Here is a 26,065-nt window from a genome sequence, read left to right as displayed (position 1 = left end):
ACTCCTTTTTCTTTCTAAAATACCATACTTCTTACCAAGGAGAACTCTCAAGTCTTTCTTCCATTTGGTTACAACTTTCTTTTCTCTTCCAGTTTTTTTGTGAAAATGTCAATATTGGTATAACTCAGTTCTTTTAGAAGTATGCCCACTCAAAGAATTGGAAACTAAAGGGATGTCCCCTGGTTGGGGAATGGCTGAACAAATTGTGGTATGTGATGGTAATGGAAAGCTATTGTTCTATAAGGAATGATGAGCAGGATGACTTCAGAAAGCTGGAAAGAACTCCATGAACTGATGCAGAGTAAAATATGCAGAACCAGGAGAACACTGTACACAGTAATTGAAACACTGTGGGACGATCAAATGTGAAAGACTTTGCTACTAATAGAAATGCAATCATCTAGGACAATTCTGAGGGCTTATGAAAAAGAATGCTATCCACCTCCAGAGAGAGAATTTTTGGAATAGAAATGCAGATGAAAACATAGGGTTTATCACGTTTATTTGGGTATATGATTTGGGGTTTGGGTTTTATAAGATTATTCACTTACAAAAATGAATTATGGAAATAGGTTCTGCATGATAATACATATAAACCCAGAGTGAATTGTTTGCTGGGTCTGGGAAGGAGGGAGGGGAGAAAGGAGGGAGATGATTTGGACCATATAACTTCAGAAAACTTATGTGGAAATTTGTTATTAAAATAAAAAACAATAAATTTTTTATAAAAAAAAAAAGTATGCCCACTGACTGGTCACTGGACAAGGAGCAGAATTAATAAATCAGTGAGTATTTATTGATTTTCCAGGCACTATGCCAGATGATGGGATGGGATAAAAAGAAAAAAATGAAAGGAAACAAAGATAAACACAAATGGAATATAAGGCAATTTGATTGGGGGAGGAGGGAGGTAGAAGAAGTTGGAGAGAATCAACAAGATTTAGTGTGGAATGTGACAGTTGAGCTGAGTCTTGTTGGAAATTAGGGATTTTAGGAAGTAGAACTAAAGAGAAAGTATGTTCTAGGCATGGTGGACAAAATAAAGACATGGAAATGTTATAGAAATGGAGTCCTGTTTAAGGAAGAGTTTAAAGAACAAAGCAGAAACATAAAATGTGTGAAAGTAAATAACATGTAATAAAACAAAGTAATGGGACTAGGTTGTGAAGTGCTTTAAAAGTCAAATAAAGGAAGTAATATTTGACCTGGAGGTGATAAGAACACACTGGACATTATTGAATAAAGGAGTAATCCAGTCAGATTGAGTTTAAGAAAAATTACACTGGCAGTTGTATGGAGGGTTAGCTAAGAGTGAGGAGAGATAAGACAGGGGCTACTGCAATAGTTCTGGTGAAAATTATAAAGCTGAATACTTTTTTTCCAAAAAATGTGTCGAGAAGTTTCTTTCTCTCTCTCTCTCTCTCTCTCTCTCTCTCTCTCTCTCTCTTTCACTCTCTCTCTCTCTCTCTCTCTCTGGAAAATGTGGTAATGGCTATGTGAGTGAGAAGAAAAAAGACCTAAGAAATGTTGTGAGTATAAAAAGGAAGATTTGCCTACTGATTAGATAAGTGGGATTTAACAGTGAGGAAATGAGATTGTAAGTGCTCAGAGGTGTGAATGTAAACAATATCAAAAGTAGTACTGATTATCAGATTACCCAGTAAGGACAAGGAATGGCTGTTTACCATTACAAATGTTCCTGTAACTTTTTCCCCCAAGAAGAAATCTGCCAATAAGTTAGGCCAATCCTCCAAAGCACAAAAATGCTAATGCAGATTGTTAAGGGGGCAGTCCCTATAGGCCCTGACAGCAAGACTGGCAAACATTGGTGTCTGAAAGGGGGATGCTACCTTTAACAGAAATAGTGAAATGTGAAATAGGGACAGGTTCGTGGGAAAATATGAATTCTGTATTGGACATGCTGGGTTTGATATACTATAAGATTCACTATGAAGTGTTAAAAGTCAGTTGATGATTTAGGAATGGAACTCTGAGAAAGCCTGAATATATATATAGATCTGAAATATATGTTTAGAAATTATTAAACTCACAGGAGATCATAATATCACCAAGATAAACGTTATAGAAAAAGAAGAGATTCTACAACAGAACCTTGAAGAACTAAAGGTAAGAGAGAAGATATAAAAGAAGATCCAGTAAAGGACTCTATGAAGTGGTTAGACTAGTAGAAGAACCAAAAAAGACAACATCACAAAAACCCAGAGAAAAAAAGGTACCCAGGAAAGTCTAGTCAACTGTTTTAAATGCTACCAAAAGGGGGCAGCTGGCTCAGTGGACTGAGAGTCAGGCCTAGAGATGGGAGGTTCTAGGTTCAAATCAGGTCTCAGACACATCATAGCTGTGTGACCCTGGGCAAGTCACTTAACCCCCACTATCCTTACCACTCTTCTGCCTTAATTGATTGATTGATTGATTAATTAACTAACAAATAAGTGAATGAATGAATGAACAAACAAATAAATAAATAAATGGATGGGTAAATGAATGCTACAAAAAGGCCAAGAAGGGTTAGGACTAAGAAGAAGCCACTAGATTGGGTGTACATACTAGGATACCCGACATCCTAGGAGTGGGAATGAGAAATTGAGGAGCAATTTACAACAGTAGCTTGAAGGCATGGCTTTTGCTTTTGTTTTTTAAAAGACAGGGAGACTTAAACATATTTATGGGGAGGCAGAAAATAGGAAGAGTTTGAAGATTAGAGGGGTGAGAGGATAGCTTCATTCTTTGTTCTTGTATTCCAATACACAGTACCTGGCACCCAAGCAGGCCTTTAGTAAATGCTCATTAATTGTTTGAATGATTTTTAGAGAAACCACCTAGAGGAAATAGCATTCAAAAGGTACCTGTAGAGGGCAGCTAGGTGCCTCAGCAGACTGAGAGCCAGGCCTGGAGATGCGAGGTCCTGGGTTCAAATGTGGCCTCAGACACCTCCTGGTTGTATGATCCTGGGCAAGTCACTTAACTGATTGCCTACCCCTTACCTCTCTTCTGCCTTAGAACCTAGACATAGTATTGATTCTAAAATAGAAGGTAAAAGGTTTGTGTTTTTTTAATGTAACTGCAGAGGAGTTGGTCCCTGCGAGAGAGGTAATTCTTCATCAGAGATATGGCCAAATAAGGAGAGAATGAGGAAATGATTTCAAGGAGTTGTAGAGAAAGGGAGAAGAGAGAACTCATGGCAAAAACCTCTTATTTTCTCAAGTATGAGGTAAAGTGTTTAGCTGAGAGGGTGGAATCCTAGGAAGCAGTATGGAGAACTAAGGAGAAAAGAACAGACTTGAAACAAACACTGGGGGGGGGGAGGGGGTAGAGTGTGTGTGTGTGTGTGTGTCTGTCTGTCTGTCTGTAGTGTTCTATGAAAATTCGCTAACAAGACTCAGCAGTTTTGGGATTTTTTTTCCCAGCTCCCCAAAGTGAGTAGAACCAAAAGAAGTGGATGGTGGGAATAATTCAGATTTGGCATTTGACAGGGCACGAAGAACAACAGGACAGGGGAGCAGAGAATTCCAGGGCAAAGGCCTGCTGAAATGGTTAACTCTAGGGTCAAGACTGGGAAGGGAAGGAAATGTAGCCTTGGAAAAATAAAAAAGGTTTGATGACTAGAGGCTACAGTGAGAATGAAAAATAGATCTGGGGGAAAAGAAATTATGATCAGATGAAGGAATTTCAAAGTTCTTGAGGATGGAAAGAGAACACTTATGGGTAGAAGCACAATGTAGAAAGATCATGAGAAGAAAAGGTCTAAAATGAAATTTAATTACAGAACAGGAGATCCAAAAGCCATAGTACTAATAGCAGGCACAACTAGACTAGGAACTCACTGGTAGGGTTAGGGTTGAAGTGGAAAAGGATGAGAGAATGGGCAGTGAGTTACTTCCATTGAGAGTGCCACCTCTACTGTCTAAAAGCTGTGTTTCTTATTACCTACTGCCCTTTTTTCTCATTGCTCTGCATCCATCGCTGCAAAAGCAGATGCATGCTTCATAGGACTAATTGACATTTTGTATGTTTCTTAATTTCATGTATTTCTGTGGTCAAATCATCACTTTATTAACTATCAGTCTATTCATGAAAAGGCTATCCATACTTAGCTAGGCTGGTCATCAAAAAGCAGATATGGGACTATATTCAGGAAAGAATAATATATGAATGTTAGTTGAAAAAAGAAAGCTATTAATTACCTGTGTTCCATAATCTAATTGCCTTATAGACCAATAAATAAATTTTATTACAGGCAAATGTAGATTGGGGTTAACAAATGGCATCCACTGTAGCTGCTCAGCAATCACAGGCAAAAGCTAGAGAAAAATTGTTTAAAAAAAAAAAAAAAGCAAGTCATTACATTGGAATATGTCCAAAAATGTCTTCTGCACAAAACATTGTTTTTCAAAAATGCTTTTTGCAATGACAAAATCAGAATAATTATGACTTTTCCTAAAATGACTACAATGAAAGCGACAATACCCTTAGATATTTAAGTTCTAGTATTTTTGTTTAAAACAAGCCTGACTTATATGCATCAGTTATAACATACATAAAAATTACAATCCTTTATAGTTAAAATTCATGTCTATTCAAAAAGCCTTATACCATTTATCTAGCTAATCTACAGTACAAAGACCAAATAACAAATAGTTAATTGGAATTCTATTTATACCCAGTCTATTATGAATACTATTCATGTTTGTCTTAAGTAAGACAATTTGCTTCTTTCAACAATGCAACCAATATCAATTAATATAGATGCCCCATACCTATAATCAATCACAATAAGTTCCTCCTACACAACTGAAGTGTAAACAGAATCCTAAGTCATTAATACGATAAGTGTTCTTCCCGGTTGCTACTATGCAGTTGCATAATTGTTCATTTGAATATCTGATGAAAATTTGGCCTTTTGGGGAAAAGATTTACCTAAGAGTGTTTATTTACATATAAAAAGGAAATATAAGACAACAACCTGAACTGGGGAAGGCAAGGGACGGGGGCAGGATCAGGATATTCATTTGGAGTTTGAAATAAGTGAAATGAACCAGAAACAAATAGCAGTAAAAGAAAACTTTAAAAGTTCTCATTTCATGAGCTTTGTTGTTTAGAATTAAGCAATGAAAAATATTTTCAATGCTTTTTTGACATCTTGAATTACAATGTTGTTTTTAGAAAATACAATTAACAATTTCAAAGTTTTTAAAAATACCTTTACACATTTCTCTTGAATATAGTTTTTATGAGTAGACAATTGACCCGACTGCTTTTGATCATCTCCTTCCCCAACTTCTGGTATCAGTTTGCTAAGATGATGATCTGAGATCCATTCCATCAGAACAATTAAAATCTCATAGACACGTCCATTAACCTATAAATCAGAAATCAAGTAAAAAATTCTTTTATTCCAAATCATTCTCATTATCAAGCAATTAAATACTTTATCAGATAATTCTGGAAGTCAACATAAACTTTTTACTACTCAATTTGTCTTTATTATATGATCTAGTCATACTTGCTTCAAAATAATTTTTAAAAAAATCTCTATGCAACATAAGATGTTTGTTCACACTCTGCAATAAATAAGCCTCCCCAAAAATCATGTATTTGAAAATATATGCTTTAGGAATCAGAGAATTCTCACTGTATGCTCTTTATGTAAGTTTGATGCAATGAAGTTTCCTTAACAACTGGATGTGAACAACCACAATAAAGTCTTAAACAAATGGAAAGATCTTGATAGCCAGTTAGTTCCTGTTTTAGGAATATCTGCTGCAATGTCTTTCCTCAAAGAATAATAAAGAAAAATATAATACATAAAAACCTATTTAGATGTCTTTTCACAGCATGGAGGTGTCCACAGTTTTTAAAAGCTCATGTTTGTAAAGCTTCTGCAGATCTTATGTCAGACTGGAAAGACCTATGTATCTGACAACTAACCTAGCTAACGTAGAAAAGCTCAAGTTATCAGAGGGTTTGTAAATCTATTTCTTTTTTCAGTAAGTCACAGCAACTCATTGAATCAACTACTTAAGCACAATGAAGCTTCCATTTGCACTAAAACCCTAAAGAACTAAATGTGTATAAACACACATATTTTCTGTATTAAAAAAAAGGAACATAGAAAAACAAGATTTTGGATTCCACCTCTGACATTTACTGCCTGGGATCCTGGGCAAGTTACTTAATTGCTTGGGGCCTCAAGTAACTCCCTAGAATATGTCTACCAAGTTATAGACAAGTCATTGATCTCTTCAGTTGGAAAAGATCTCATATTGGGGCTGCCTGTACTGAAAAAAATATATACATGCTCTGAGAATTAGCCAATATGAAAGGGAAAAAAGCTTAATAAAAGTATGTAGTAACTCAGAAACAATTTTATATAACTGACTATATTTCTTTGGTCTGTTCTTTATTAGAAGGCCACTGTAATTTAGGGCCAGAAGGGACTTTAAAGGCAGGGAGTGTAAGTGAAAGTAATGCTGGACTAGAAGTCAGGAGATGCTTGAGTTCAAATCCAAGGCTCAAATAGTTCCTAGATGAGTGGGCAAGTCATTTAACTTCTCTATCTCATTTATTAAGGGAAAATAATGCCTAAAGTACTTATCTCACTTATTGTGAGAATCATATAAAATGAGATACATAAATCACAAACCTTAATGTATTATATAAAGCTGATTATTATTATTATATAGAGGAAATTAGGAGCAACTAGGTGGCACAGTAGACAGGGTGCCAGGACTGAAGTAGGGAGGTCCTGGATTCAAATCTGGCCTTAGACACTTCCTAGCTGTGTCACCCTGGGCAAGTCACTTTACCCCATTTGCCTAGCCCTTGCCCTTCTTAGAATTGTTACTAAGGCAGAAAGTGTTTTTTAAAAAGAAATTAATTTACCCAACACTCAGCATTGAGTGACATTTTATGACAGAATAGTCAATGATGAAAAGATTTTTCAGTTGTCAACAGACAATAAATCTCAGTATCTCAATACAAAGAGAACTAAGGATGGGGGGGGAGAATCTAAAAAAACAGAACAGCAGCAAAAATTATTCTATTTGGCAGTTAAGAGATTTTCACTGTTTCTGTTTTTCTATCTTCAACAAAGACTGAAAGTTTCACATGTTTATTTAAGCATCAGACTAGAATACTCTTAATCTTTTTATTTTTGATGACTTTTGATTAAGGGCTAAAAATGATCACATGTCCATTTTATCCTTTTTTTCTATTATTAAAATTATTGTTCACTGTACCTTATTAATTCTTGAAGTTGATGTTTTTTCTTGCTTTGTAGTTTTTGTTTCATGAAGGGATGGGGAAATTTCCTTACACTTCTGTACTGCTGCAAAATCACACTTCCTCTGTAAAGGTACATTTCTCATGAAATAAATAAAATTTATCTTAAAATGACCTCAAAAAAGGACTTTAAAAAACTGATGTAAATGAGTAGGAAACTCACCTGTAAATTCTCTAAACGACCTTGAACTTTTTTAGCCTGAACTTCCAGTTTCTTGTTTTGTTTACTTACATCATTTAACTAAAAGAGAAAAGTAAAATATTTACAGAAATAAAATTTAGTGCAATTCTTAATCATATTTCAGTCAATTAATAAACATTTAAGTACATACCATGTGCCAGATATGGTGCTAAATGCTGTGAATACACTGAAAAGATCCACAACAGTTTTCGTTATCAAGGAGCTACCTATCCAATGTAGGGGACAACATGCAAATAATTCTATATATAAATAATCTATACATAGAATAAACTGGGGATGGGAGGGAATCAACAAAAGGAAGGGACTATGATTAAGAGGGACAAGAAAGACTTCCTGCATAAGGTGGAATTTTATCATGTACTGGAAGGAAGACAGGAGACTGAAATGGGAAGGAGACAATTCCACAAAAGGAAAGTTAATGAAAATGCTCCAAGTTGGTAGATGGAGCATTTTGTTCAAGGAATAGCAAAGAAACCAGTGTCAATGGATCAAGTCTTCTAGAATCTAGAGACCTTGATCTTCTGAAAAGGGTAGTAGATGAGATGATAGCACCTGCAGAGACAACTGACAAGCCACAGACATTGCTTCCTAGGACAGAAGATCTCAAAAGATCTAGAAGATCAAGAGTCTCTAGAAAGGACAATATTTATTTTCTGGAAATATAACTCTCAATGTGCCATAAACAAAATGTACCATAAAAAAATATACTAGCTTGAAAAAAAAAAGTATTTGCCTACCATATTTTCCTGTCAGTTGATGTCATAAATGAACTACAAGTGACAAATGAAATACACACACACACACACATCTATATTTCTTTCAACAATTTGAGAGTGCAAATCTCTCAATATTCATCTAAGCTAATATGAGATCACTGTGAAAAAACACTTACTTAGTAGTGTGCAGAAGAATTTATCAACCCCAATTTTTTTCACTCTAGAACAGAACAGCCTACATATGGCCAACAACTACCAATGAGGCAGGCAAGCCATTTAGGATTAAGCAATGAGATACCCTAAGGAAGAGATGAGGTGGCATATACCAGGTGAGTCAAACCACCATCACCATTTTGCCCACCATATCCCTTCTGACAACAGTAGAAACAGCCCAGAATACAGAGCCCAAAAGCACCAGGAAATGCAGTGCCCTCAATACCAACAGTCCAGTTTATAGCACAGCTCCCAGGGGTTATTATGGAGGGGAACAACTTTCCAGTGAAGGGGCTCACCAGCCACTTCACAACCAATACCAACTCCCAAACAAGGGCAGACAAACCCAAGAGACACAGAAATAGCAGTGCCCCTAGACTACCAACACTCCTTCCAGCCTAGCCCCTGTAGCCAACATAGAGAGGAGTAAATCTTATGGAGAAGGATCCCACCATCCCCTTGACCATGAATTGCCATGTACATAAGAAGCAGGAAAGTAAGTTTGGCTTAAGCAGTGTGGGGTCCAGAGGGAAAAACAAGAGGCGGCATGTGCCAAGAAATCCAAAATACCAACTTGACTGCTACCTTGACCACGTACCTCCCCATGTACTCTAGTAGAGAGAGCCCAGGACACCCCAAGTCCAGGAGCTCTGGGAATTACAGTATAAGCCAAACTACTAGTGCTGTTTCCAGCCTGTATCTCATAGCCATCATTAAGGAGAATGACCTTTTAAGGTAGTGATGGGCAAACTACACAGCCTGCCGGCCAGATGTGGGCCCCCTGAAATGTTCTATCTGGCTTCGAGACATTATTCCTAATCTGATGAATACAATGAGTAGGATACAATACAATGAAACTTCTAAAGAGTTGCCTTAGAAACAGACTGACAGATGAGCATTTCCTTTCTTTTGGTCCCTCTTTAAAAAGTTTGCCCATCACTGTTTTAGAGGAATCTGCCAGTTCAACCAGCACCAACACTACCCAATGACTGACTACAATCCATGGGTAAGTAAACCCAGAGCTCCAGGACAGACCACTAACCCTGCCACCAGCCCAGCCCACTGTCCTAGGAAGCAATGTCTGTGGCTTGTCAATTGCCTCTGCAGGTGCTATCATCTACTACCCTTCTCAGAAGCTACTGAAGAACTTAAAAAGAAATTTTTCACCATAAAAATATCATCAAATAACTGAACACCAGAAATATATATATTTTCTCCAGTGTAAAAAATATTTTAAAAGATGTATTATCATCTGCTTTGCCACTTCACCTTGAAATCAGGGACTGACTCGCTTTTTCAATTTGTATCCCCAATGCTTAGCACATTATCCATTCAATCTCTCTTCCTCAAACATGACAGATAAAGACACAGAAACAGAGACTCTTTTTTACCCTGCCTTGGTTTCAATGGCTTTTCTAGCATTAAGAGCCTGAAATTCAAAAATCTTCAAAAGAAAGAAAACACAACATTGAGAAACAAAGGCTACAAAACAGTAGCTTAAGATATCCAATATGACCAGAAATCAGTCTTTCAAGAGATTATTTGTTCCCAAAGCCAGAATACTTCTTTCAATGACAAGTAAAGACTATCTTTTTTTTTTAATCTGGTAACTTTGTAATTTATAGAAATTTCATATTGTCAGCATCTAAGCTAGTGATCAATGATCATTTAAGGATTTTCTTGCTTATAGTCTGTGATAAAATTACCACTACTGCTACCAAATTTTCTCTAAACATGATGTAGCTTAAGATTTAAGTTTTACACATAAATAAGACTGAAAATAGCTCTTGCCTGTTTTTTCAGGTTATCATTTAATTCTTTCAATGAATCAAAAGATGACTTGAGTCTCTTATTTTCTTTAGTCTTTTCTTTAAGAGCTTCTGTTAAGTGCTTAATTTCTTCAATATGATGCTTAGGAGAAAAAAATAACTTCTAAAAATTAGGTAAAAATATGATATTAATAACATATTCAGAGAAATCATCAATTAGTTAACTAAAATCTACTGAACTTTAATCAGCATTAAAATTATAATATTTTAAATAATAATAAATATCATTATAAAGTTATAAAAAGTATAAAACTATGGAGCCAAGTTCACCACACCTTGAGACTTAACCATCATAAGAACTGTGGCTACTTTAAATTCAGACCACTAAGAATGAAACTCCGGGATCTATTTTTGAAAATGAATAGAATCAAACAATAATATGGCAGAAACCACAATAACAATATTTATGAAATATCAGTGGATATGTAATGTGGGAAAAAACTCTTAAATGAAAATAAATTAATATTTTATCTCTTCCTAGAAAATACTAAGTTATGATAGGGCAAATTGCATGGAAAAAAAAACAATGACACATTTGCCAATTGCCCAAATATCCAACAACTTCAAATTAAGATTGTATATACAATTCAACAACCTAAAGAATAGGAATAATAGGCCAATCAATCATAAGTTTTATTTTTTTAATTTTATTTTATTTTTTATTTTTTATTTTTTTTTTTTAAACCCTTGTACTTCGGTGTATTTTCTCATAGGTGGAAGATTGGTAAGGGTGGGCAATGGGGGTCAAGTGACTTGCCCAGGGTCACACAGCTGGGAAGTGGCTGAGGCTGGGTTTGAACCTAGGACCTCCTGTCTCTAGGCCTGACTCTCTCTCCACTGAGCTACCCAGCTGCCCCCATAAGTTTTATATAAATGATGACAACCAACCAGTATGATTGGCTTGTTTCTTCAATGAATAGGAAAGACAATTTGGAGGCATGATGCAGAGAAAGCTTAAAATGCATCTCATCTACTATAATGTTAGACACAGGAAAGGATTTTGAGTATCCTAGAAATGTAATATATAGTACTTTAAAGAAAGTGGTCTAAAATAGGTAAGATGAATCAGAAACTAATACCAGAATACAGTTCAAAAGTTGCAACAGCAAAACTATTTGGGCTTTTTAAGCAGCTGAGTTTCTTAGTGGTGTCATCTCTAAAATTGAATTATTATCAAGTAGGAAGAGGATAATAAATTCTATCTAAAGAGATATAAAAAATGATGGGATACATAAAGTGAATGAAATAATTCAAACCAAGTTTTCCAAATTTTTATAAATTAAAATAAGAATGGCAAGTTTTAGAGATAAAACTGCTAAAACATATTTCAAAAAGCAAGCTGCTTTAAGGTTTCACAGTTGGAAGAACCAAAACCAAGATCATTCTCAATTATATAAATATTAAGATAATCACTGCAGCCATTTTAAGCACAGTAAGTACAGAGATATGGAGCAAATAGCCTCACTGGGTTTGAGGCAAAGAAATATGGAAAACTACTGCCCCTTATAGGCTCAAAGATTTGAAGTTAAAAATGTCACCAAATACAATCTCTTTATTTTACAAATGAGGAAACTTTAAAGCCCAGAAAGCTTAAGTGACATGGTCAAAGTCATATAAGCAATAAGTGGCAGAGTTGGGATTCCAACCCTGATCTTCTGACTCCAAATCCCCTGTTCTTTTAACTGTACCACATTACCTCTTCACTCAGCCTGGACCCAAAATTCCATGATCTTTAGGGAAAATTTTATTTCATTAAATTATAGTCAAGTCAACAAGTTAACAAGCATTTATTAAGTGTCTGCTACATGACAGACACTATGCTAAGTGCTAGTACAATGCTCACTAGTACAAATTTTTATCCAAAAGATACAAAAAAATCCATCATATAAAACATGAGTATACAAAAAAGCATATGATCTAGGGATTGGTAATATCACTTGGCAAGGCAAATTTCTTCATTAGGAAGCATGCCAAGCTATGAAAGTATCATAAAAATCACTTCATTCCATTTTTCTAGTTTTGAAACTATAGTATTAAGCTTCATTTTGCTTCAAGCTCTTAGCTTTACTACTTCTGGTTAAAAACGATAAAAGCGGAAAATTTGACTTCTCGAAAAACTAAGTTTCATTCAACTTATTACATATGATTATTTAAGTTACTAAGTTATACTTGCCTCAAATCCAAACTGAAAGCAAATGTGCATTTCTTGGTCTTAAAGACCAAGAACACTCATAAGTGAAATCAAGTAGTAAAAAGTCAGTTTTTTTAACTAACCATGTCAGGAAAAAAGTTGAAACATTAAACTGAAATCTTTGTACATAAAGTTACCTCCTTCATAATTTGAAATTTTGTATGAATTTCTTCTTCAACACTTCTAATTTTAGTCAATGCAGCTTCATGTTGGACTAACAGCTCTTCTTTTTGACTTAAAAAGTATGCTCGTTTTTGAAGCTCTGTAGCAAACTCCTGTTGTCCTGCAGTTTCTTGCTGTATCAAAATATCAGTTTTTTTAAAGTAGTTGTTTTTTTAAACAAACCCAAATACACATACATTAGATGCAAACCACTGCTTTTATTTTAAATACAATTTTAATTCAATGAGGTAAACATTCTTTAGAAAATACTTGGGAATCTTACTAAAACGTGGATCACAAAATAGTTAGAAATAGCATTATTAGGAAACTTTAACAGAAATCTTACAAAGAAATACACTGAGATGGTAAGCAATCAGATACAGATTTTACATGTGCAATTATGTAAAACATTTTTCCATATTAGTTATTTTACATCCGTTATTTTAAAGGACAGATTTGGAGGAAGGTAATTTTTAAAAAGGCTTTCCTGAGTAATAATGTGAAGAAAACATTTAAAATGTGTTTACCAGGGATATGGGGAACCCTCCAGGGAGGAATTTTCATCAGAGCGAATTGCTATGTGGTAAGGAAAAGGTTAAGGGAGAAGAAACCAGGACCAAAGTCCAAATTTGATCTTACAGATGAGAAAATTAAGGTTAGGAGTGGCAAAGTGATTTATTTCCTTTCAAGTTCTAAATTTCTGATATTATGATCCTATAAGAGGTAGCATGGCATAGTGTCAAAAGGACCTGGGTTAAGTCCAGGTGACTGCTATTAGGGGCTGCCTGTGTGACCCTGGAAAAACTCATTAACTGCACAGTTCACACTAAGCCTGCAAACTGCAGAACATCTGCCAATCTGCACTAGTAAAGTGAACTCACCACCCCAAGTTTGCCTGTACCAATGAAATCATAAGTTTTAATCTCTCCCCCCACCCAATTCATCTCTCACCTAAGATCCTATAGAAGTGGAGCTAGTCATAAAACAAACATACTTTTATCTGCCAGGTGTAATTATTTGTAGACATTCTCCCTATATACCATCCCATCCATTTTTCCCCTTAAAAAAGTTCAGGAAGATGAACATAGATTTACTTCTCATTTCATCATTAGCCCTACTGCTCAAATAATTAATATACTTTACATTCAAATTTTATTGGATGCTAACTGCTAAGAACATAAAATAAAATACTTTGATATTTATAATTCATCATGTTTCTCACCTGCAGTTTCTGATGTATCAGAGACAGCTCATTATATATCAGATCAACATGAGGTGGAAATGACCTTTGCTTGTGTTGGTTAGACATCTTGTTAAATGATTCTAACTTGTCAGTATACTTCGATGATGAGCAATATTCATCACAGAAATACTCACTAGAAGGCAATGAATTACATAGCATAGTAACATCTAAAAAAAGTGAAAAATTTAAAGTCAATTTTCTACATTAAAACTTAATTACTAAATAAAACTAAGTACAGATTTAAGCTTCTTTAATTTTAAAGCATTATCTAAATGAATTTATTAGACCCTAAACCAGTAGAATCTCCAAACTTTTCATGGGAAAAGCCATGTCCTCCTCCTTTCCCTCCAAGAAATTATAAACAGCAGAAAGAGAGATTATGGCAGTTAAGTTATCCCTTCTACTGGTCAAAAACCAGGATTCTAATGAATTTGGAATATTTTACAAAAACCTATTAGATAAAACAACTCAACTCTAAAACTTATTCACCTCCTGACAATAACAACCAAAATCAATATCAAAGGACTCACCAACCAAAGTAAAACAGAGTTACTCCTAGAATCCACACAATTCAAATCAACAGGCTGAGTTAACAGAGTTAATCAAATAAAAAGAAGAGAAGACAATGGAAAAATCCTGACACAAAGGAAAGTCTTCTCCAATAATAGCCAAGGGTTAAGCTGAGGAGTCACAAATGGCTCAATATGGAGATCTCCACATAGGACTTTCCTGGGGCATCTACCATCACTCTCTGGAGCAGTGACTCAGCCTGATTTCATCACATGCCCATCCCTCAGGAAAAGAGAGTACCACCCTCAGCCAGCATGAGTGGTTGATGGCATTGAAGGAAGAAACACGACAGTGTGGGGGGTTCACTGAAATGGAGGAAAGCAGTGGGGGCACAACACGGCAGGACCATTAAACCACAGGCCATTCCTTCCTCTCCCCAATACTGCTCCTACAAAGCCTCAAGAACTCTAAACCCAGACAGGCAAACCTAAAGGCAGTAGTTAGGGGCAGGACCAAAAGGTTAAGGAAGTATCCAAGCTACTGACTTTGAGAAAAAGATGTGAAGATACAAACATAAAAGCTCTCTTCCAAAAAATATGAAGTTAGAAGATTTCCATTTTTAAGAATTAATGCCTGAAAATTGTCCATAAGTATTGAAAACAAAAAGCAAAGCACAGATGCTAAAATCTAAATATCACTAAACAAGAGAAATCCAAGGCTGAATCACCAAGGAACACAGTGGTTAAACTTCAAATTTCAATTTCAAACAATAAGAAACAACAACAACAAAAAAAAAGGGTCTTAGCCATCAAAGAAAATTATCTAACGAGCTCAAGACTAAACTTAATCTAAAAAAAATAATAAAGATATTTCAAAGAGTATTTATTAGCTGAATGACAATTGGGCAAGTCTCTTAAGTTTGCTTCAGTTTTCTCAACTTCAAAAATAGGAGAATTATATTAAAATAATTATCCAAAAAAAATGTTTAACTTCATAAACTCTAGGTCAAGATTCCTTCCATGAGGGGTAACTAGGTGGCACATAGCACCAGATCTGGAGTTCAGAGAACCTTGGTTCAAATCTGATCTCATACATTTCCTAGCTGTGTGACCCTGAACAAGTCACTTAACCCCATTTGCCTAGATCTTGCCCTTCTTTCTTAGAATTGTTAGTAGGACAGAAGGTAAGGGTTAAAAAAAAAGAATCTTTATAAGACTTGAACATGAAGTTGACTTCTTTTCTGGTAAAAAAAAAAACTAACAGTTCAGCAACAGGCATATGTGAATAATTTATTATGACTACCAATCACTAACATGGCAAAAAAAAAATAGTACCTTTAAAAGATACTTTTATTAAAATACAGAAAAGTAGAACATATTTGAAAAAATCAGAAACAATTCAAAAACCCAGAGTTTGATAAACTTGGTAACATATACTATTTGGGGAAGAATGAAACAACTGTAAAGCAGTTTAGTAGAAATTAGATTTAAATTAACATTTTAAGCCATATATCATAATAAGCTTAAAATGGAAACATGACCTGATTATTAAAGGTCATACTATAAAAAAGTTAGAAGAAAAATAAATTAGATAGTTTTTGTTTGTCTTTGGCACTAGGTTTCCATATTTCTACCACTCAAGAACCTGATCCCACTTTTGATTGGCAAGGAAGTTTTAACATGCTACATTTCTACATAGGCCAGTTTGTCCCTCTTTAGGTACTCTGGTAAGTCACCTGTTCCCAAGGATTCAACATATTGGTCATGCCTTAAAGATGAAAATTCAAAAGACCTTACCTCTACTGAGGCTTAGAGCTCTCAACCTCAAGGAAACCACCAAGTCTAAAGCTCCTCAGTAATAGGGATTACAAGCATGAGCCACCATGCTTAACTATTAAGTATTTTTCACAGCTATTGCTGGCAGTGAGTTTTTACCCAAATGAGTTAAAGAAGAAATCACAAAAAATAAAAAATATTTCATTTCATGAAGTTTGAAATGTTCTCACACCAACAAAATTAATGCAAGTAGAATATGTAAAGCAGTCTCCGCAACATTTCTGAAAAGCAGGTGAATATCCAAGACACATAAAGAACCAACACAAACATATACATATATGATCAAAAGTAATTTCTCCAATAGATTACATAGTTAAAGGACAAACAGTTTTCAAAAGAAAAAAGGGAACTACAACTATTAACAACCATATAAGAATACTGCAAATCTCACACACAGGCAAATGAAAACTATGAGATTTTCCCCTTATATCAGAAAACTGTCAAAGATAGCAAAAGATGAAAATAGTGTACGTTGGTAGGGTTGTAGAGAGGCAGAAAAAAGCACTATTAGTAAAATTTTCCCTGATCTGTAGATCCTGACTCAATGTTAAGAGAAAATGACTCAAACAGTCACACCCTTTGACCAAGAGATCCCACTTCTAGGCATATATTTTGAAGGCAATCTAGAATAAAAAGAATGATCCTGTATGTACCAAAACATTCTTAGGATGACTTTTTTAGATAGTAAAGAATTAAAATAAAGGAGATGCCCAATGATGATAAAAAAAGCTCAACAAGTGGTAGTGCATGAATGTAATTCAATGTTAATGTGCTAATAAGCAACAAAGAATATGATCAACAAAGAGAAACATGAGAAGACTTATCTAAACTGATAACAAGTGAACCTGGAAAAAACTTTCAGAGTCACTTAAACTTTCTGGGTCTCAGTTTCTTTCTCTCTAAAACAAAAGAGCTAGACTCAAAAACTTATAAGATCCCTTCAAGCTCTCAGTCTATGTTAGTATTAAATTATAAAAAAATTATACTGGCTAAATACAGTCCCTAAGAAATGAGAAAATGTACCTTTCTACATGTTTTTTGAAAAAATGGGAGACTACTGATGTCAGGCTTGGCTGATGAATTGGTTAGTTTTGTTAAACTATTTTGTCCCCTCTTTTTATTCTTTATTATCTAAAGGACAGAAGATGCTCAGGGAGGGAAGTAAGAAAGGATATATTGGAAAACATAAATGACATAAAAATAAAAATTATTTTTTTTCATTAGTAAAGTTTTAGAGCTGGAAGAGATTTTCAAAGGCCATCTATTCCAATCCCCTTCTTGTATTATCAAGGAAAGTGAGGTCCAGAAAGGAGACCTGCTCAAGGTTACCTAAGTAGTAAATGAACATGGGGAAGAATAAAAACCAAAACTGAATGATGTGTCATTCTATGACCAAGCTTGACTCAACAGAGATGATAAAAAGGCACCTCTTCTCTTCTTGCAGAGAAACTTGCCCCTGCATGTATCATTAGGTCAATCTGATGTATTGATCAGTTTTGCTGACATTCTTTTTTCTGCTTATTTTTTGTTACAAAGGGAAGCATAATGATTAGTGAAAAGGAAAGAGAAGGATATCTTCAAAAATAAAGGTGAAGTTAAAATATCAAAACAATTTGTAAAATATTTTTAACATAAGTAATTCAGCATCCATTTTAACACTTCTAGAAATGTTTTATTTTTCATTCTTGACTAAATTAAAACTAAATAAGTATTTTGAAATAGAATTTTTATTTACCTTGGAGTATTTCTTTTGTGAGTGGTCTGACTGACTGTTCTATGTTGACATTATGATCATTTTCAATTAACTCTTCTTCCACTTTCAGTGCACTCAAATCACAAAAATAATCCAGGTCATCATCTAGACTTTAAAAAAAAATTATACATAGCAATCTTTAAAAAATCCACAAACTATTCTACACTACACAAATGAAATGCAGCAATAATCCTTATGTACATAAATGCCTTAAAGTTTAAAAAGCACTTTCCTTACAACAAAGCAATAATGTAAGAAAAAGTATTATCCTTATTTAATAGATGAAAAAATTAAGGCTCAGAGGGACAAAGTGATTTGGCTAGGGTCATTTAACTAGAATTTCATATCATAAAGAAAAATGTTAACAATATTAGGCAAAACAAGTGACCATTCACTACTTATAGTTAATTGAAGTAGATTTTTACATAAATTCAAACTTAAGATACAAAATGAGAAAATTTGTAAATTAGAATAGAATTATATCAAAGGTGGAAAAATCTATAATACATATATAAGTAAAAATAACACATGGCATAATAGAAAATGAGAGCAATAGAGGGATAACAGCTGCAGCAATCAAGATGATTTGGTTGGTTTAACTCTCATTTCTGACCTATACTGGCTAGGTGACAAGCAAATCACCAACGCCTGGACAACCAAGACTATAAAGTATAGAAGTTGGTCATCTGCATTGAAAAATGGAATTCTGTTACTCAGTTCTCTACACTGATGAAAACAGGTTCAATCTGTGTGTATATATGCATGTTCCTCTACATATGTTTGCATGTATAATACGTGAATTAAGATACAAATAACTCGTGTGTAAAAAAATAAAAAATCACTCTCCCTTACCCTATACAGCCAATTTAGTTGTTCAGTGTAACTATTTCTACTTCTAAATCTCTCACATCCAATCTCTTCTTGCCCTCATCATTTCTCACTCACTAGCCTCCTAAATAGTCCTCTTGCATCTGGTTTCTGTCCTGTCCAAGCAATTTTACATCACAAACATGCAGAAGCCCACAAACTCCAGGAGCCCCCTGATGTAGAGTAATATGTAAGTGGGAAATATTCAACAAAATAATTTAAAATACATGTTAATGTTTTTCTAAGCTAATATGTGGTCTACAGGGATTCTCGTGGATGGTTTAGTGTACCCCGTTTCTAAATGAAATTGTCACTACTGTTCCACACAACTGCCAAAGCGATTTTCCTCAATTTGAAGATCTGATCATGTCATACCTCATTAAGCTCCTAAGGCTCCCTATTATTTCTAAGATCAAATATATAATCACCTCTGTATAGCTTTCAAAGAATATTGTAAACTGGCCCTACTCTATCTTTCCAACCTCATTATATATTATTCCTCTCCCAATTTTGACAACCTGGCTAGCTTCCTCTCTGTTCTTTACACAAGACATTCCATCTCCCAACTCAATGCCTTTGCACTAGCCATCCCCCAAATGCAGAATGCACTCTCTCCTTCCCTCATCACTTTTTACATGAAGCCTTTCCTGATCTGCCTCCCAATTCCCTCCCTCCAACTACTCAGGATTTATTCTTTTTTATTATTCTGAATATACTTATCAATATACTTTTCCCACAATGGAATACAAGCACTCTGACAATGGAGACTCTCAGTCTTTGCATTTGTATCCCTGGCATTGACCACATAATAGGAACTTAATAAATGTTTACTGATTGAAAATTATATTTTATTATTATCCAGGTTTGTGGCTTATCCCTTTTCCTAGAATGGAAGCTCCATGAATGCAGACTGAGCCTTTCCTATATGTATCTTTCCCAGCACAAAAGTGCTCTTCACATAAGTTGTATGCATTACATGTTCTGAATGAAGCTAAAATGATAGAACATTCCCAGATTATTCCTAGAAAAGTATATGGAATATTAACAAAGCTATCTTTCTTTTTATGTAAGAAAATTCTAGTGAAATTCCAAACTAATATGATGAACTTTGAGGCAACTTCACTTCTTTCTGCCTACACTCAAGCTTCAACAGAAAAAGTAGTCTGTGAACATCAAGTAGAGAATTTAAATAAGTAAAGGAAATATATACCTTTCATTTGAAATCTATAGATTACTTTACAAAAATATGGGTATTCCTGCCTGAAATCCCTAAAGAATTGCTCTTGAGCAAATCTTAAGAGAGGATAGGGCCTGGGCCTGTTACTAATGGAATCACTGCTATAATCAGGTAAGGAAACTCCTTCTACCAATGCCAGACAACACATCCTCAGCAAATCTGATCCTTGATAACACAGTGCTTCTCATATAGCTTTAGTTTTACTTTATTTCTAAACTTCTCCCCTTCGTGGGTACCCTCCACCCATTATCTGTACGATAAATTATGGTCATTTCTTGTGCTTAATTTAGTGTAATACACTGTCTTGAATTGTTCTGTAATGGTTTTATTATGTGTATAAGTCTTGTCTCTTTAACAAAACTATATGCTCAAAAAAATTTTAATTTTAATAGTCCTAATATAAGCTCTTTGAGGAGCAGAATAAGTTATGCCCTTCTTTTGTGTCTTATATCACACTACACACAAAGGGGATTCAATACTCTACAAACTATAAATTACCATAAAGTGCTATCGCTATATTTCATTAAATGAATTCATAAATATCTCATTGCTCAAGAAATATGAATTTAAATTAAAACAAACAGATTCCCATTTGAGTCTTGGATTATTCAAACTGAAAGTACAAATATAAAAATGTTATTTATTTATTTTAGGGTGATTAAGAGGGTGGCTAAATACAATCATATAATATTAAATCTAATAATGTTCATGCTCCACTCTTGGCTGTTTCTAAATAAAAATGAAGAGGTTCCTTTCAACCTCTTTTCCTATCCATCAGCTCCAAAACCATACCACATAGACTCCTCCAGCCATCACCCCCACTGCTTCCCCATAGTAGGTTCAATCAATATTTATTTAACATCTACTAGGTTCCCATCACTACATAAGTGCTGGATATACAAAGAAAGTAAAAACCAAAAGCAAAATAAAACCCTGCTCCCAAGAAGTTCACAGTCTTCATGGAACCACTCTGGACTTTAGTAGTTGAGTCTTGATTTATTTTTCCTGTAATATGCCTCCATTTCACTTCCAGGTCATCAGAGCTCATGCTTCTCCCTTCTAATTTCTCTTTGTACAATCAGAAGGCAAGCTCCTTGAGGATAAAGCACCTTTATTGCCTGCTTTTATTTGTATTTTCAGTGGTTAGTACAGTACCTGACATGTACTTGGGCACTAAACAAAATGCCTTATCTAGCTATCTAAGATAACTAAGGCTGAGAACTCTCAAGTTATTAGATTTAAATCTCTAAGGGAAAAAAGCAAATTCCAAATGTAGTTTTTAATATATTTATGAAATATTAGAGGACCATCCCTAGTAGGAATAGAGAGACACCATACCAATTCACATTCTTCTTGGACAAGTCGCAAAGGGGTTTTGTAGAATTTATTCCTATATCATGAGAAAATATTAATGTTGAGTCAGTGGACAGAGGCATAACGGGATCTGGTGAATAGTTATCCAATACATCTGTCAGCAACCCAGTGGAATTGTTTATTGGCTCTAGGAAGAGGGAAGGAAGAAGGAAAGGAAAGAAAATGAATCATGTAAACATAGGGATATATTTCTAAATAAATAAATGAAAATAATGCAACTGTCAGCAAACAAAAAAAAATTAAAATAAAAAAGTACAGACATATGTCAGACTTTTTCAGAGAATATTGTTTCTACAATTTAAAGTGAAATTAACTACTTTGAGTATATAGCATCTTGTTGCCAAAAGCTAAACTGTAAAACCCCATAAAGAAAGTAAATCTACTTTTTAATATCCTCCTCAGTACATAGCAGTTTCTTATATTATTATACATGTAATACATTCTCAATAAATATTTAATAAATAAAATTTTAGGTCACATACATTTGAACTCAATGAGACAAAGAGGAGAGGGTTGTATAAGGCAGCAAATTCTAAATATTTTCAATAAAATTAAGATAAAAATACAAGTCCTCCTTATTTTTTCAGAAAATTAATGAGAGGCATTTTTAGTTCTTTTTCATAATGTTGGAAGTGTCAAATAAAATTTTAATTTAATATATTGAATTTAGTCATAGCTGTTCAAACATCAAATATACTTTGGGAAGTGTTCTCTTAAGATCAATTAATTTCCATTTTAAAATTTATAATCATAATTAAGAGTTATTATCTATAAAAGTTAATATAGGAAGTTTGATATGTTAATAAGTGAATTGAAAAAAATATCACATAAAAATGTTCATCCCAATAGAGCTAGTAATTGGAATAGTCAATGACTAAATCTAAAATCTACAAAGTAATAACCAAATTCCAAAAAAAGGAATTTTTATATGATTTTTTTTTCCTTTGGGGGGATATTTTAGTACCAAGGCCCCATAATGACTAGCAATTCATTATAAAGGAGCTAATGCATGTTTACAGTGACCTTTACCTAGATATAAACTAAATTAAATGTCAACCTGAGGCAGGGCTAGATCCTGCTATATAAAATACCTTCTATGGTTCAATTATGCACTTTTAGAGGCACATTGCAATACCATTTAGTTAACACATTATTGCTTCATTTTAATAACTGAGATCTTAGTAAAATGGATATATGCCACCAAATATGCCCCTTCTGGAGTTGTTGTTTTTTTAGCCCAAAAGAAAGAAGTTTTAAGCGGGAAGAGTGGGGAAGGTAGATACAAACCTATTAAAAAAGATAGAACCAGGGGGCAGCTGGGTAGCTCAGTGAATTGAGAGCCAGGCCTAGAGACAGGAAGTCCTAGGTTCAAATCTGGCCTCAGACACTTCCTAGCTATGTGACCCTGGGCAAGTCACTTGACCCCCATTGCCTACCCTTACCACTCTTCTGCGTTGGAGCCAATGGTAAGGGTTTAAAAAAAAAAAAATAGAACCAGACTGGCTCAGTTTGACTAATAGGTTTTTAAGACATTTATAAAGCAGCTATTAGTTTATTAAAAAGACTTGAAAAATCATAATATTTGTTACTTATACTACCATAAACAAAAATTTTGTAGCACTGTCCTCTCAAATTGAACTTCATTATGAAAACCAAAATATACAAGAAACTTTATCTTCCTACCTGTGTAAGTAAGAGATCTTCTGCTTTTACATTTGACCTGATTATGGAAACCAACAAACTAAAAGAAATAACACATGTTTAGTGTACTTAAAAGATTATCTTAAAAATACTCAACTCTTCATTATAAAATATAAAACCAACTTTTACAATGTTTTTATAATATCTCATTCTAAATACAAATACATTTTTTGAAAAGTTTTGTTAGGAAGGGGAAAATCTTAAGACAACCACAAAGAAGATAAAATGGCTTGAATTTGGCATTACACTTGTATGAGCCTCATAACTACTTAGTGAAGTAGAAAGAGAAGGTATTGTTTATAGAGAGGTCCCCTATAAGATCTATAATGCTTTGCACCTGATCTATCAAGTCATTAATGGCTTTTTTCCCCAAAACATTCAGCAATTTGTTTGTAACCCTTTACACATAGAATACTGTATATGAAATACCCCTTCATTGTAGACTCCCTCCTGAAGGCCTGTTTTATCTAAACTTTTCATATTACTTATTATAATATGCTATATTATATGTATATGCTAGGAACACAAGAGATGGTTGATAAATGTTTCATCATTTCCACTTTTTAACAAATAAAACTGATGCTTAGAGAAATTAAGATATTTAGGAAAGAGCCTCACCAAAGAAGCAGGGTCAAGAACAAGACATCCTTACACTCAGATCTCTGAACACTCCACACAAAAATGCTTCCAACTATCTTTTGAGGGAAGCAACTATAGTAAAGTGAAAGAAGTATTGTCTTTAAAGGTATAGATTCTGAGTTTAAGTCTTAGCTCTATATTTATTAGTGAGGTGACCTTGCACAAGTTCTTAACCTTGAAGCTAGAAGGGTATTATGCTGTAATGGACTTAAAAATTAGAAAAAGCTGGGTTTATGTTCCTCCTCAGTTATGTTAACTCCCAGCAGGTCATTTTAATCTCTTCTTAGCTTCAGTATCAACAGTAAAATATGAGGAATTGGACTCAGTAACTGTAAAGCTATGACCCATTGAGTTTCCTGATCAACAAAAAGAAGGTAAAAATACTGGAAACACTTCCATTCATTAAATGGTTAGTATCAACACATGAGAACATAAGTAAACTACAATTAGTAAAGTAACTCCTAAAGCTCCATGTAAATAACAGCTAACACTAACAGAAATATCTACATAATTTAACTATTATTATTTTGGAATAGTATTATTCTTCCAAGCATAAAGAAATCATTTCATATTAACTCTTAGGGCCATACTGCTCTTTTTTAAGAACACTTCCAAAATTCTCTAAACGTATAGGTTTGAAGGGTAGACTATAGATGTAGAATAAAACATATAATTTTAGACATTCCCAAAGTTGTAATTTGCTTTGCTTGACTATATACATATTTGTGTTACAAGGGTTTTTTCTCTATTTGAGTAAGATGTGAGAAAATAAATTTTTATTCAACAAAAAATATACAATTTTAAAAATAAAAAGTAAAATAAAGTGGTTCTTTTGGGAGCAAGATGGGTAGCAAGGAACGCACAGTATATAAAGCAAGTCACTTGGAAATGATAAAGACGATTTCTAATTTTACCTCAAGACCCTTAATTAGCTGGGTAACCCTGCTTTTAAGCTTCTCTGCCTCTTACCTTAAACTTGACATGTGTAAACGAACTCACCCCAATTCTCCCTCCCCTCTTCTAACTTCCTTATTCTGAAAAGTCTCCTCCCCACTGCCCATTCATTAATTCGACTTCAGTGGCATCACTTAGGATTCTGGAAATTAATCTAGAATTAAATTGTTTGACAATTAAAATCTTTTGTAACCTGGCTCCTTCCTATCATTTCCAATCTTCTTGTGGGTTTCCTTCAAGTTCCAGCAAAAACTGCATCTTCACTAATCCCCTTTTAAGTAATGTTCTTTCTTTCCCTCCATTTCAGTATTTGTTAGCACGACGTCTTCATCGCACTGTGAGCTGCTAGAGGGGAGGAACTGTCTCTATTAGTCTTAGTATTCTCCGGCCAAGCGAGGCCCAGAACATAAATGCCTGATAATGTGACTTGTGTGTATCCTCAGCGGCTACTGAAAAGTCCGATGCCAGGCCCATTAAAGAAGAGCTTAATTAGGGATAGGTGACTTGACCGTGTATTCCCAGTCCTTACTTAAAAGCATAGTTCCTGGTACAGAGTAAGGAACTTAATAACAAATGACTGTTGTCATATAACCTACTTCATCGAACTGTTGGGAGGCTCGAAAGAGTGAACAAAGCGCCCTGCAAACTTCCTACATCAATGCGAGGTAATATTAATCCCGCAATTAATACCGGGGGCGACAAACCAGGATTATTACCCGCGCACAGCTACTGCCATTCCCGCCCCCTACGTCCCCAATTACAAAGACGCCAACAGCTTCCTGGCCGTGTTTCCCAGGCCGCGGCGGCGGGGGGAAGCGCGGGAAGGGGCAAGCGTTCACTTTACCTGGCGAGGAATGGGGGGTGGGGACGGGAGATTGTCAGCTTCGGGAGCAGAGTGGGACCGAGGAAACCGACTAGGAGACAGGAGGAAGGGGCGGCAGTCTTCTACACCTCCGGCCGCGGTTGGATTTAACCCAGTCTGGTAAGTGCTACAGATTCCGTAACGTCTTTTGAGAATCTCCAAGGTCGTGTCCTGGCCGGGAGCCTTGACTAGTTTTGGCTCCATGACCCGTACCAGCTTTCTCTGGCCTCCCAGAGAAACGGTATTCAAACCTGGAGCCGAAGGGGCGGGAGCTCACGACGCCGGAAGTACGTCATGACGACCGGGCTTGTGCGCATATGCACTCACACGCGCCCCGGGTCCCCCGCGCTCTCTTCACTCTACCCAGAGTGGAGAAAGGGGTACCACGGAAACACGAAACCACGAAGAATCCAGGGAAACGCTTTTCCCACCCTCAGGGTGGCTGTGGCAAAATGACGCTAGGGAAAAGAAACCA

At 35.0% G+C, this 26,065-nt stretch overlaps 1 protein-coding gene across 1 annotated transcript in view; it reads right to left on the bottom strand.

Annotated features, from left to right (window-relative positions):
* Positions 1 to 25,794, bottom strand: part of CCDC138 (coiled-coil domain containing 138) — a 62,087-nt gene extending 36,293 nt beyond the window's left edge. The window contains exons 1-11 of the mRNA XM_044667074.1: positions 25,573 to 25,794; positions 23,118 to 23,175; positions 21,399 to 21,561; positions 17,939 to 18,066; positions 13,838 to 14,025; positions 12,591 to 12,749; positions 10,225 to 10,365; positions 7,466 to 7,543; positions 7,260 to 7,367; positions 5,222 to 5,380; positions 4,206 to 4,322 (exon numbers count right to left, since the gene is read on the bottom strand). Coding sequence (XP_044523009.1) covers positions 4,206 to 4,322; positions 5,222 to 5,380; positions 7,260 to 7,367; positions 7,466 to 7,543; positions 10,225 to 10,365; positions 12,591 to 12,749; positions 13,838 to 14,025; positions 17,939 to 18,066; positions 21,399 to 21,561; positions 23,118 to 23,175; positions 25,573 to 25,794 — 1,521 coding nt within the window. The remainder of the gene's footprint in view (positions 1 to 4,205; positions 4,323 to 5,221; positions 5,381 to 7,259; positions 7,368 to 7,465; positions 7,544 to 10,224; positions 10,366 to 12,590; positions 12,750 to 13,837; positions 14,026 to 17,938; positions 18,067 to 21,398; positions 21,562 to 23,117; positions 23,176 to 25,572) is intronic.
* Between the last annotated feature and the right edge of the window lie 271 nt (positions 25,795 to 26,065).

Source organism: Gracilinanus agilis, chromosome 3 (assembly GCF_016433145.1).
Source record: "Gracilinanus agilis isolate LMUSP501 chromosome 3, AgileGrace, whole genome shotgun sequence".
Classification (NCBI taxonomy): domain Eukaryota; kingdom Metazoa; phylum Chordata; class Mammalia; order Didelphimorphia; family Didelphidae; genus Gracilinanus; species Gracilinanus agilis.
Note: the sequence above shows the minus strand (reverse complement) of the source record. Positions and strands in the feature narration are given on the sequence as shown.